The sequence below is a fragment of the Mastomys coucha genome, unplaced genomic scaffold, assembly GCF_008632895.1.
Source record: "Mastomys coucha isolate ucsf_1 unplaced genomic scaffold, UCSF_Mcou_1 pScaffold5, whole genome shotgun sequence".
Taxonomy (NCBI): Eukaryota; Metazoa; Chordata; class Mammalia; order Rodentia; family Muridae; genus Mastomys; species Mastomys coucha.
The window spans coordinates 26,532,708-26,545,422 of NW_022196911.1; the positions used below are offsets into that span (position 1 = coordinate 26,532,708).

The 12,715-nt window shown below is 39.1% G+C and overlaps 1 protein-coding gene across 3 annotated transcripts in view; it reads right to left on the bottom strand.

The window, feature by feature from the left end:
• Cpeb4 (cytoplasmic polyadenylation element binding protein 4) overlaps positions 1–12,715 on the bottom strand; it is a 65,674-nt gene that overhangs the window by 6,275 nt on the left and 46,684 nt on the right. For all 3 annotated transcript variants that reach the window (XM_031354582.1, XM_031354581.1, XM_031354580.1), the window contains 4 exons: positions 11,534–11,707; positions 6,679–6,768; positions 6,058–6,176; positions 1,598–1,712 (listed from right to left, as the gene is read on the bottom strand). In XM_031354582.1, the coding sequence (XP_031210442.1) occupies positions 1,598–1,712; positions 6,058–6,176; positions 6,679–6,768; positions 11,534–11,707 (498 nt within the window). The remainder of the gene's footprint in view (positions 1–1,597; positions 1,713–6,057; positions 6,177–6,678; positions 6,769–11,533; positions 11,708–12,715) is intronic.

Consider the following 12,715-nt stretch of genomic DNA (forward strand, 5'->3'; position numbering starts at 1 on the left):
AAAAAAAGAAAGAAATTTCAGCATAGGTCCCTTGCATGGGTGGACAACACTTCTGCCAGAAGATAATGACTAATAAATGAAAATGTCAGTGCTAGGCTTGAGAACCCTCCCTATGAGTTACTGATCAGTGATGCCTTAGAGGTCCATTAAACAAACAGACCACTGTCATGGCTCTTGAGTTGTCTACCATAACTAGAGAGTAAACTTTCTTGCTGACGAGACAACATACTGGATAGTTTTCATAGTCCTAGAAGGTGCTATGAAGGCTGATGGGAGAAAAAGCCATCAATGGTATCACACTGCAGTGAACCTTGGATGCTACTGTATGTACCTGTCAGATAGCATGTGCTCACTGCTGCTCAGTAGTAGCACAAGGGTAAGGGGTAACCAACTGCTTTTTGGATTGGATTTGATGCCTTTTGCACAGGAGGGAATTCATGCCTGGTACTGTAAGCCTGGGCAAAAGCACCCCAGGGGGAACCTACCGTTGTTGCCTTCCTAAGTGTTGTTAAACCGCCTCACAAAGGTTGATTCTTTACATGAATTAGTGTTACCCTCCACCTAGCCAGAGACACTTGACTCTGCAGTGGGCAGTAGTCAATGCAGAGACTCCTGAACTGGACACAGAAGGGAGAACAAGTGACTGTTGAGTGCTTAGTCCTAAATGGGACATCTAACAATCTGTCCCCACAAGACTCAGGGAACATCCCAGAAGAGGGGACAGAAAGAATGGAAAGACAAATGGGGAAGAGCACGGGAAATGCTGTCTCCTGGGCATGACATAACCATTGTACTCATGAACTCAGTACAGCTGTGGTCACCTGCCTGTGATTAAGCCAACAAGACCAGACAGCAATTCCAGGAGACAGTACCAAGTGGGATTTGTGGGTGACAAAAAATGTAAAAAAAAAAGAAAAGAAAAAGAAAAAAAAGGAAAGGAAAGGATATAAAGTGAGGAGGGGGACTTGGGGAAGGTGTCTGGGGGAAGCTGGGTGGGTAGGATCAAGATACATTGTTTACATTTGTAAAATTGTAAAAAATAAATAGGACACTCTATTTAAAAAACTTGAAATAGTGAATGTATCTTCTCCATGGAATGTTAAAACATAAAATTTTATTTTAATCTCACTATACTCTTAAACCAGAAGTTATTTAAGTCAGTTGTGGATGTAATTCCTTTGTAGTTATTACTCTAAAACCATGTGGGGCTACAGTAGTATTAGGAACTCCATAAACAGCAAATGAGAAATTAAGGGCATGGGAAAGGAAGGACTTTGGATTTCCTATAAAAGACAGTAACACGATCAGCACTGTAGGCACTCTGCATCAGTCATTTCATTTACTCCTTAACTCTTCAAAGTTATGCACCTTTGATTCCATTTAACAGGTCAGAAAATTGAGAATTAGGGAATTTATACCATTTGTCCAAGTTTACTCAACTATTAATAGGAAACAGAGCACATTAATTCTAACGCAAACACTTAAACACTAGAACTCTCTCTCTTTTATATTAACTCAAAGCTCATGAAGTATTTTAGCTGAAGATCTTTATAGTTCATATGCTAACGATACAGGGATTTCATCTGTTTAACTATACCAGCTCGTAAGGGTCGAGGAACACCACCAACAAATATTGTTTTCCGTGGGTCAAGTGGCTGTGAGCCATCCATCACAAAGTCACTGTCACTGAGATTCCAGGGCCGGATCTGCACCTACAGAGTGTGTAAACCAAAATGCTAACATCAAGAAAAGTTCAAAATTGTTTCAGAGTATTTTACAATATTCCCATCTTATCACAGATCAATAGAGCTGCCTTTCACTTCAAAGTAAGAATATCCCATGAAGTGTTTACTTACTATAAGCCAAATCCTTAACATATCACACATCCTTAATTACCTACAAGTTAATTATCTGTTTTTTGGGTTACCCAGCCTTACAGGATCTACATAGTTTAAATTTAAATAAAGTAAAAAAAGAGGTCAAAATGAAGGTTATTCTGGTTACTGGCTCAAGGATATGCTGATTTGGGGAAAAGGTTTTGTTTTTGTGTTTTTGGAAAAGGTGATTAAAGTATTTACACCTTCCAAAATAATATGGATCATATATGATGAAGGGAGACCTCCAGAGAATCAAACAAAAAATATATCTTGATGATACTGAAATTTTGTTTTGAGATTTATATATTACAGAATATACAGCCTTGGTGAACTGGCCTGCTTGAACTCTTGATGTCCTGGACTTCAGCAGGATCCAGTCAAGACACAAACATTAGAAACTAATAAATCCTGTTTTCCCTATCCCTTCCCCCCGCCCCCATACTTCATAATATCTCAACGCCCATGTTCAGCTTGAAGAAGTTATGAAGAGTCATCGACCCAGTTTCCTGGGCTTCGGGGCTGGAGAGGGTTATTAATAGGTTGTCTTTCTAGGGAATGTAGAAATGGTTGTATTTGGAACAGGGAGGAAATAACCAGAATTGATTGTATAGCCATAATCTCATTTGATAGAAAACTTTATAATTGTTACTAAGTTAAAGTCATAAGTTCTTATTTGGTACAGAATTTATTTTGATACAAAATCAAGGTTATCATTGGTATAAATTTCTTCTATTGATACTAAATAATTAAAAGTACAGAGCTTAAACCCAGTCCTTCTTTTGCTGTTATTATAAACAGATCTGAGATGTTTAAGCCCATGAGTTTAGGGCCAAATAATAAATTCATGGCTCTGAGTTTACTGTTAGGGTGATTTCAAGATTTTAACTAAAAATAGCTGAGAGTAGTTAACAGACAACAGTCCAGATTACTTAACATAGATAGGTGTTTTTTTAAAAACATCAGAAATCCACAGAATGTGAGGTTTATTGTTATTTATTCACTTGCTGAGACAGAGTCTGCTCCTGACAACTTTCCCTGTCTTAGATTCTAAGAAGAAATAGACTCTCTGGAGTTTCTCTTGAGTTATGGTGAAACAGCCACCAGGCAAAAATTGCCTCTTCATCTACAGACAATACTGTCCATAAAGGGACACACATATAGGCTTGGGACAGCTTAAATATGCAGAGACAGAGTAGGTGAGTCCTTAATATTCCTGTTTCTCTTGTCTGTCAGACATTCACAGGCCAGAAGGTGAAGACCGTTGTGCCAACATTTTGAAGTAAGAACTGTCCAGGTGTTCAGCAGTCTCTATATTGGCTAAATTTTTGGAAGCTGTGTTAGGCTTCCTATATATTTTCAATTATTATCAGTCGTTCTTGGATTTCTGATGGGATTGAAAAACTACATAGTCCCCTAGCCAGCCTAGGCTTTTTACTTTTGAGAGAGGATGGTTTTCAGATGGCATCCAGTCTAAGCCAAGAAATAGCCAGGTGCAAAGTTTTTGTCTTTTAAGTTAGGATAGAAGATAGTGTTCAATTTTATTGGCAAAAATGTTGGACTGGGTGTAAGGTCTATCTTATACCAGATAATTTACAATGTATGTAATAGTTGTGTTCAATTTATATTTTAAGAGAAAGTATTTTTTTTTAATTAAACAGAAAGGGTGAAATGTTGCAGCATTTTCTCTGTCCAATCACATTAGGGCAGTGACAGGCCTGTGATTGGACAGAATAGAGAGGTGGAGCTAGAACTTTAGGAGTGAGAGAGGTCAGGGAACAGAGGTGGGGAGCCAGAAAAATCATCATGGAGGCAAGGGAAGAAGGTTAGAATAATTGGGTTAAAATATTGTCTTTATCATTTGGCTCTGAAATTATTGTATTGGCATCTTGTAAATTGTGATCTTATTAATATATAAACCTGATTGGATAATTAAGCCTTAAGAGTCATGTATCTACCGGGTAACTAGGTGCTAGATAACTGATTGTGGGGTGTGTGGAGCGTTTCATGTAAGCGAGATGATCTTGCTAGTTGGGAGAAAATAGCAGGAGCCTGCTAAGACATAGTGATTTGGTTGGCTGGTTCTGGCAGGCCAAAAGAGTTTGCAGGGTGATTTTCTTTTAAATGTTTCCTGCAACAGGACTCAGCATATTTCCAGTCAATGCAGACCTACTGTTGATACTAAAGATTCTATTACATTGTTTCAAAACTATTTCTAAGTAAAAATATTGCTAATTGCAAACATTTTTAAAAGATTAATTTACTTTTATTCATCTGGGTGCTGGAAACTGAACCCAGGTCCTCTGCAAGGGCAGCAAGTGCTCTTAACTGCTGAGCAGTATCATGCTGATAAACACTTTAGTGTCCACTAGCCTAGTCAAGAATAATAAGCCAGGCCTGGTGGTGCAGGCTTGTACATCCTCTGTACCAGTTTGACTTCTCCAGGTACTGTGAGTGTGTGATTGTCTTTAGCAATAAAGTCTTACCATCAAGTTTTTGTGGGTAGCCAAGAACAATGACAATAGCCTGTATTAGTTTTGGGGTCTCTGAGGCCCCCAACTAACAACTAGGATGGGTGGAGGGAAGGTTATCCCACACCTGGCTTTGGGCTTTTGTCAGATAACCTGTGGCTTCAGGTAGGAGCATTGTCCCTCTGTGTAATGTAGCTCTAATTCCCTCCTTCTCACTATGTCACATATACATGTCTACAGAATAGTTTCAAAACTATTTCAAAGTAAAAATATTGCTAATATTTGCAAAATATTTTAAAGTTTCACTTAAATGTTTTATTTTATTTATTTGTTGTTGTTGTTGTTGTTTTGTTTTGTTTTTCGAGACAGGGTTTCTCTGTATAACCCTGGCTGTCCTGGAACTCACTCTGTAGACCAAGTTGGCCTCGAACTCAGAAATCCACCTGCCTCTGCCTCCCAAGTGCTGGGATTAAAGGTGTGCACCACCACTGCCCAGCTTATTTTATTTCTTAATAAATAATTTAATAAATTCATTTTAATTTTAAGCATGTATTTAAAGATTTATTTCCATATGCTTCCATATGGTTTTTCAAACACCCTCAGTGTTAGCCTCCTCCAGCTCTTCCTCTGCCCCCTGCCCCCAATCCTTTTCTGCAGTTATACCTTCCCACTTAGAGCCTAGAAGGTACTTTGTAGGCTGCTGGGGAAGAAAAGTGTCAACAGTCTTACCCAGTTGTGAACCCTGTGAGTTACCAGCCAGGCAGATTTGCCCATTTGATTAATAGTGGCATAAATGTTATGGAGTAACCAACAGCTTTCTATTGGACTTATGGCCCACTTTATGCCTGATACCTGGGCCAAGCTGGGTAGGTCACTAGCTATAAGAGGACAACCTACTATTATTTTGCTAAAGGTATATAGTATTAAACTCCCTTCTAAATATTTATCCTTATACCTGTAGATTAAGCATATCTCACTGCTCATCAGAGAAGCTTCTTTGTGCAGTAGATTGTGGCTAGTAGTAGGTGGTGGTTAATGCAGAGACTCACAATTGTTCAAAGTCCCAAGAATATGTGACTGTGAAGTGTTCAGATAATGGGATATCTATCTCACATGTCCTTACCCCCAAAAGGTTCAGGGAAGAGGGAGTGGAAAGACTGTAAGAGCTGAGGTTGAGGAGGATGCTGAAAAATAGTGTCTTCACCAACTCACAGCTGCTGTGGTTGCCTGCACAGGATCAAGCCAGCCACCACTCCAATATAGGTAGAGAGATGCTCGTAGGGCCCCATCTCTAATGCTTTTGGAAGGTGTTGGCTACTTGGGGAGGGACAGTCAGTTTTTTCAGTAGCATGGCCCATTGTTGATTGATCGCTCTAGAGGATGGCTCTATAGCCATGCACACATACATAGACAGCACTAATTAGACTCAGTAAGTTACTAGAAGGAGGAGAAGAGGAGAAGGATAAGGAGGGGGAGAAAGAGGAAGAGATAAAGTAGTTGGGAGAAAGATGTAATGGAGAGAGGTTTTCTAAAAGTTGGAGGGGGTGGTATACCTTGTTTTCATGTATGAAATTACCAAAGAATATATAATAAAACCTGTTATATTCAATTTTCAAACATATAAATTTAAGTAGAAACCATAAGAAGTTTTCACATGAAGCAGGTGAGTGGAAGCATACACAAAGGGCAATTTTATGCTAAACTATACTCACTGGTTTATCTTTGATGGTTGGACTTGATACACACAGGTAGAGTTTTCCATCTTCTTCAATACATGCATCAATAAGAGCCTGGACAGAACTTTCATCTTGAAACAGCAGGAATGCATAGCCTGGGAAAGAAGAAATAGAATACAAGACTTAAATGCTTTCCTGTCTTTGTCATACATAGGATAAAAAGCTTAAAATTAAGAAAGGGAAAAATAACAGAAAATATGAAAAAATTAAAACAACTTTCCTACTAAAAGTCTGAACACATCAATACCTCATTTGAGTAGAATCTTTAGTAAAATATAATTTTTAGTAGAAAGGTTAACTTTCAGGAGCTAGTTCTCCTTAGTCACCACACGGGTGCAGGAGGACAGAACTCTGGTTGTCAGATATGGCAAAAGTACTGACCCTTCTCACCAGCTCTACTTGGTAGTTTCTGGAAACATCTTGTAATGTGTAATTAAAATTGAATTAAAAGTATATTAGGTAAAAAATTTAAAAACATACTTAGAAAACTTTTGAACAACAAAAACTTTTGAAGTGAAAGTAAACATTTATGAAAATGCTCCAAAGTAGACAATCTGAGAAAAAAAATGTACTTTAATATTGCATCTTAAGAATTACCTTTTGGTGGAAAGTAAGATTTGCTCTCTGCTTTATGAGGCCAATCCACAATCAAAGGGCCAAAGCGGCGGAAACTAGCTGTGATCTCATCTAATGAAAAACAACAAAAAAAGCAGCATTAGTTTTAGATGTTTTTTATAATATAAAATCACTTTAATGAAGTCACAAAAATAACCTGCAGCTGGAATAATGTGGACCCTCAGAGAAGTATGTGCCCAGTCCCAAAGTCTACTTGAGTGTCTCAGTGAATGCCTAAGCAGTCAGAACACACATGCTGAAGCTGTAGGCCTTCACTTGGAGCTTCACGTTTTCACTGTCAATCTCATTTTTATATACTTATCTAGCACAAAAAAGAGAACAATGACAGGTAAACCCAGAACACAATTAGCTTTCTATCTCTCATCACAACTCATGCTCCCTCCTTCCTCATCACCTCATCACCACCCTTTCGTGTTCTCCTTTTTAATAAAAATCTATCCAACAACAGTACGAAGAGCTCCTACATTACTTCATGTGCATATTACACTCAGGACTTGGCACATCTGCCTTCAATGCCATCCTTTTTCTCTTCCTCCCTCTAGTTAGACACATACATGAATCAATTCATCCATCCACAATCTTTTACTGACATTATGCTTTATAATTCCCAAATGCAATCAGCTCAAAGCGAGGTTGCTTTCTTTTATAACTCTTATGTAGCTTCCATGTTCAAGAAATCAATACTGATTCAATTATTCTCCAGTGCTGAGACTCCACCTGATCAAGAATCCTATCCAGAGCACACGTTGTATGAGCGTCACTTCCCTGAAGTGCTTGCCCTTCTTAGCTTCCACATTCACTCTATATAGCAGTGGTTCTGAGTCTGTGGGCCTCAGCCCCTTTGAGGGTCAAACAGCCCTTTCACAGGAGTGGGTGACCACCTGCATATCAGATACTTATATTAGCAAAACTACAGCTATGAAGCAGCAATGAAAATAATTTTATGATGGGGGGAGTTTTACCACAACATGAGGAACTGTATTAAGGGGTCACAGCATTAGGAAGGTTGAGAACCACTGTTCTATAGTATGCTGCTATAGATTAAATGTATACTCAATCTTGTAAATCTTTATGCTAAAATTAGATCCCCATTGTGAGAGAATTTAGAGGAGGAGCTTTAGGTAGTTGGCTGGGTTATATGGAGGTAGAAGCCCCATTAAGAGTATCAGTTTAGCATATTTATTCATATAAGAGGCCCCAGAGAGCTCCTTTGCTACTTCTATCATGTGGACTTACAATGATGGCTATTATCAAAAACTTGGTTAGGCAAGGAGCTGCCTAATCAACCTTGAGCTTCCCAACCTCCAGAACTTGGAAAAGTTCCTGGTGTTTATAAGCAATCTGGTCTATGGTATCCTCATCTAGCAGTGCCTTCATCTGGATTTGTATTCTGCTTCCTCATGACTACTGCCATGCTATGTATCCCAAACACAAACAATGCTTTCTCACTTCATCATTAATTAGACACAATGATCTTAGTCACTGGCTCCTGCCTGGTTTCTCTACCAAGAGACCATTTTCCTTTCTGGATCTGACTTACACTTAGCAAGGAATAATGTGTTACCTACCTCCCAGCATCCTGCTGCATTAGTCATGCCACCTCTTAGAAGGTGCCCATTGATAGATTGGTAACCACCATTATGGCTGCGCGATGTTGATGATCTGTTGCCACTGTTCCTTCTACATTTGCTCATCAGTATTGTACAGCATGGAAGAGCTCTTTCTCTTCTAGTTGTTTATTCTATCTGTACATACCTAGTTTACTCAACAGGTTAAAATATTCCAATTCCGGGCTGGTGAGATGGCTCAGCGGGGAAGAGCACTGACTGCTCTTCGGAAGGTCATGAGTTCAAATCCCAGCAACCACATGGTGGCTCACAACCACCCGTAACGAGACCTGACACCCTCTTCTGGTGCGTCTGAAGACAGCTACAGTGTATTTACATATAATAAATAAATAAATCTTTAAAAAAAATATTCCAATTCCCTCTTTAATTATTTTCACATTCTATCTATCTATCTATCTATCTATCTATCTATCTATCTATCTATAAATCATCCATTCACCTAACCATTCCTCCCTCTGTCTCATCTCTCCTTTCCTGAGTGGGCCAGTGGGAGCTCCCAGGACCTTCTGACCTTTCCCTGTCATTTGCACTTCCATACTTTGTGGCATAGGAAGATATTCCATATCTTGTTTCCTTACCGCACCTCTAGAATCATGTCAACCTCTAGAACGCTTTTTAAAAATATAGTCTGGATTCCTTTTCACAGCAAAATGAAATCCTATATGCTCATAACTAGAGGGTATTCATTATTTCCAAGTCTTCTTCAATAGACAAAGCTAGGATATAAATGAATATACATGCAAACAAATGTGCTTATAACTATTTTTATACCTATGTATTATAAAAGCAACATATTTTGATATTTCCATTGCAACTCCAATATCTCATTGTTTTCCTGGCCTTATTCCTTCCTTTCCTTGTTTTAATCTCCCTCCAGCTGGGAAACATTGGATTCTACTATGCTCTACCTGTACCTGCAGTACAATTTAGCTCAAATGAGACTGGCTTACAGGAGATTGCTGCTAGGCTAACTTGGGAGTTGTATGCTTCCTAAGTCACTTTTCCTGAGCAAGTTGAGTTAGATGGTGAGAGGAGAAGTAACTATAACCAGCACTAGGAGAGGGAGAGCCTCTGCTTGTGTGTTGAGAAGCTGGAACCCTCTCTGGTCCAGTTTAAGAAGATTAAATCCAAATGCAACAAGCAAGGTTCTCTTGCCGGAGAGGAAGAACCATCCTTGAGGGCTCCTGGCCCCCTCTCAGGTGTTCACCAGGTTTCCAAGACTACAAGCAGAGCAGCATTTCAACTTCCTTACTTTAGGATCACTGTCATAGCATGCTACCTGACTTGCTTAGATTGTTCAAGTACTAATTCTGGTTTTGTTTCTGTTTCAACTTTAAATGATCTGCTTCTCATTCTACCACCCATAGAAATTCTGTAATTTTGTACTGCACAATTGTGTAGACTACAGTATTTTTCAAGCTCTGCATTCTGAGGGTGGTATGGAGAATGGGAATGAATGGAATTGAAATACAGCAATTTTATCAAGATATTTAACAAATGTGTTTTTTTTATAACCATCAACCTTCTAGATAAACTTCTGAGAAACTTGATCTCAGTCTAAGTGACAAATGACAAAATATTTTTAGATATTATAGACTTTCATAGAAATTGATTCTATGTTATAGAACATGAATTAGTCTATTTCCATTTCCATTCAGGAAACCAAGATAAAAGAAACAAAGTACCCAAGGCCATATAACTGCTGGATGGTCTGCCTCCGTGATTTTTATTACAGTTGCTGAAACCCAGAAACAAACCCAGTCTTACTGGATAACTAATCTCTCCAATTCCTTGTATAGCTGGCTATTGACTCAAGTCTCAGCTCAAAAACTGCTTTTTTTTTTTTTTTAATTTTTTTTCTTTATTTACATTTCAAATGTTCCTCCACCCACCCAGCCACTCCTACCTCCCTGCCCTCAATTCCCCTACACTGGGGCATCTATCGAGCCTTCATAGAACCAAGGACCTCTCCTCCCATTGATGCACGACAAGACCATCCTCTGCTACATATGCAGCTGGAGCCATGTGTACTCCTTTGTTGATGGCTTAGTCCCTAGGAGTTTTGGGAGGTCTGGTTGGTTGATATTGTTGTTCTTCCTATGGGGTTGCAAACCCCTTCAACTCCTTCAGTCCCTTCTCTAACTCCTCTATTGGGGACCCAAGCTCAGTACAATGGTTGGCTGTGAACATCTGCCTCTGTATTTGTAAGGCTCTGGCAGGGCCTCTCAGAAGACAGCCATATCAGGCTCCTTTCAGCATGTACATCTTGGCATCCACAATAGTGTCTGGGTTTGGTGACTGTATATGGGATAAATCCCCAGGTGGGACAGTCTCTGGGTGGCCTTTCCTTCAGTCTCTGCTCTATACTTTATTTCCATATTTGCTCCTGTGAGTATTTTGTTCTCCTTCTAAGAAGGACTGAAGCACCCACACTTTGGTCTTCCTTCTTATTGAGCTTCATGTGGTCCAAATACTGCTTTCTTAAAGTGAGTTTCCTTAGCCATCAAATCTAAGAAGACTCCTTGCATGTTAGATCTCATAAAACTGTTTGCTTTCCAACACTGCTCTTTGATACCTTCTCTAATGTTTACATACTTTTGATGCACCTTCCCCCATTAGAATGCAGATTCTACAATCAGGGCTCCTCTATCTTATTTATGTCTATAAATAAGCTGAAGAACAGTGCTGCTGTTTAAAGAACATATAAATGTTTGCTGAATGAATATATAGATATAGATATATAGTTTAATCACTTTTAAGATTCTCTTTCTTGTAGTACAACTACAGACTACATTTTTAAAAAGTTCACGCTTAATCTAAAATTTAAAATTTTGAAACAATAAAAGGTAGAAAAGAAATAAAAAACAACAACAATAAAACTGGAGAAAGGATGCTGTCTACAATAGACTCCTTGAGAAATCTTCTCTGGGGTCTTCCCTTTTCCAGTGAATTTGGCCCTCAGTTCATGCTCACAGTCCTGCTCCTCCTCCTTCTGCAACTAGTCTTCTTACCATAGACGGTATTAGGCCTTATTACCATAGGATGACAGGACAAGAGAACAAGGTGAGTGGAACTGAAGAGTGGAGAGCCAGGTAAGACAGGGGCTGTAACAACAGCAAACCCTAGATACAATTTCCCTATGGGCCACAGAGTGGCATGTGGCTCCAAATAGTCTTTCCTGAACATACCTTCATCAATGTCAGGAGGCAATCCACCCACAAACACCTTGCGAGAATATCGTTCCACTCTCTCCCCATTCTGGTGAGTGAAGCAGTGAGGTGAACCCAGACCACTATGAAGAGGTTGATCACCACGGCCATCATCCAGGAACCCATCTTCCATTGGAAACAATGAAGATTGACCTGGAACAGAAAGCAGAACAGAAAGCTAATAGAAAAGACTCCTTGAGACTAACTATTATACACCAAAGCAGACAGGAGCTGACAGAACTGCCGCTTTTATTTGTTCAATACAGGAGCACTTATGCTCTTGAATTGTTATCACCTTAAGATTTTCTGCATCAGAGAGACTACATATGATTAAAAGAGGGCTACTCAAGTATCTCACAGGGATGCAGAAGCTTCAGAACATGAAATGGAAGACCAGTTAGAAGAGAACACTCTTTTGAAACCAGTTGGCAGCAGACTGCACTGACTTGGCAAGTGCCCCATGACAACCTACACAAGGACATGGAATATTAAATTTAGCTATAAAATGCTGGTCACATATATTTCTTTAATGGACCAAACTATGTAGTCTCTGCACACTTTCCTATGAACGTACTTAAAATGAGCAAGTCAAATTAAATGAGCACTCATTTTAGTTTATCTTAACTAATAGGATATAACCAAAGCCTACTTAATGTTGGTTCCCAATTCAGCTTCTAGTCTTCTAGTGTTTAAAATCTGGAGGCATGCTAAGGCTGAGTGATTATCAGCTTAACAAGGATGTCATCTGTTTTGAAAAACTATTCTAAAAACTGAAATCCCAACCATCTGAAATACATAAGGAAGTAGAAAGACAAGAAACACCAATGTCTATAAGTCTCCCCACACTCACCTGACAGGAAAATAGAAATATCTATATTATAAGCAAAGCGCAGAGGTGAAGACAGCTCCATCTCTCAGCTTTTAGCCCTGCTCATGCTGCTATTTACTTCTAGGTGTTCTCTGAGGAACGGTTAATGGTCCTCTAGAAATGATCTCAAGTCTCTTCCTTTATTGGAACTTTCACAAGCCCTTTGGTTGCCACAGTTGTAAATCCCAGTCCCAAGCATAGACCACAACAGTGTTTCTGCCACAAATGTATCCTATATGCTATTAGTAAATTATGGTTCAAATGGCTCCATATTTGGAGATTACTTTCTGAAT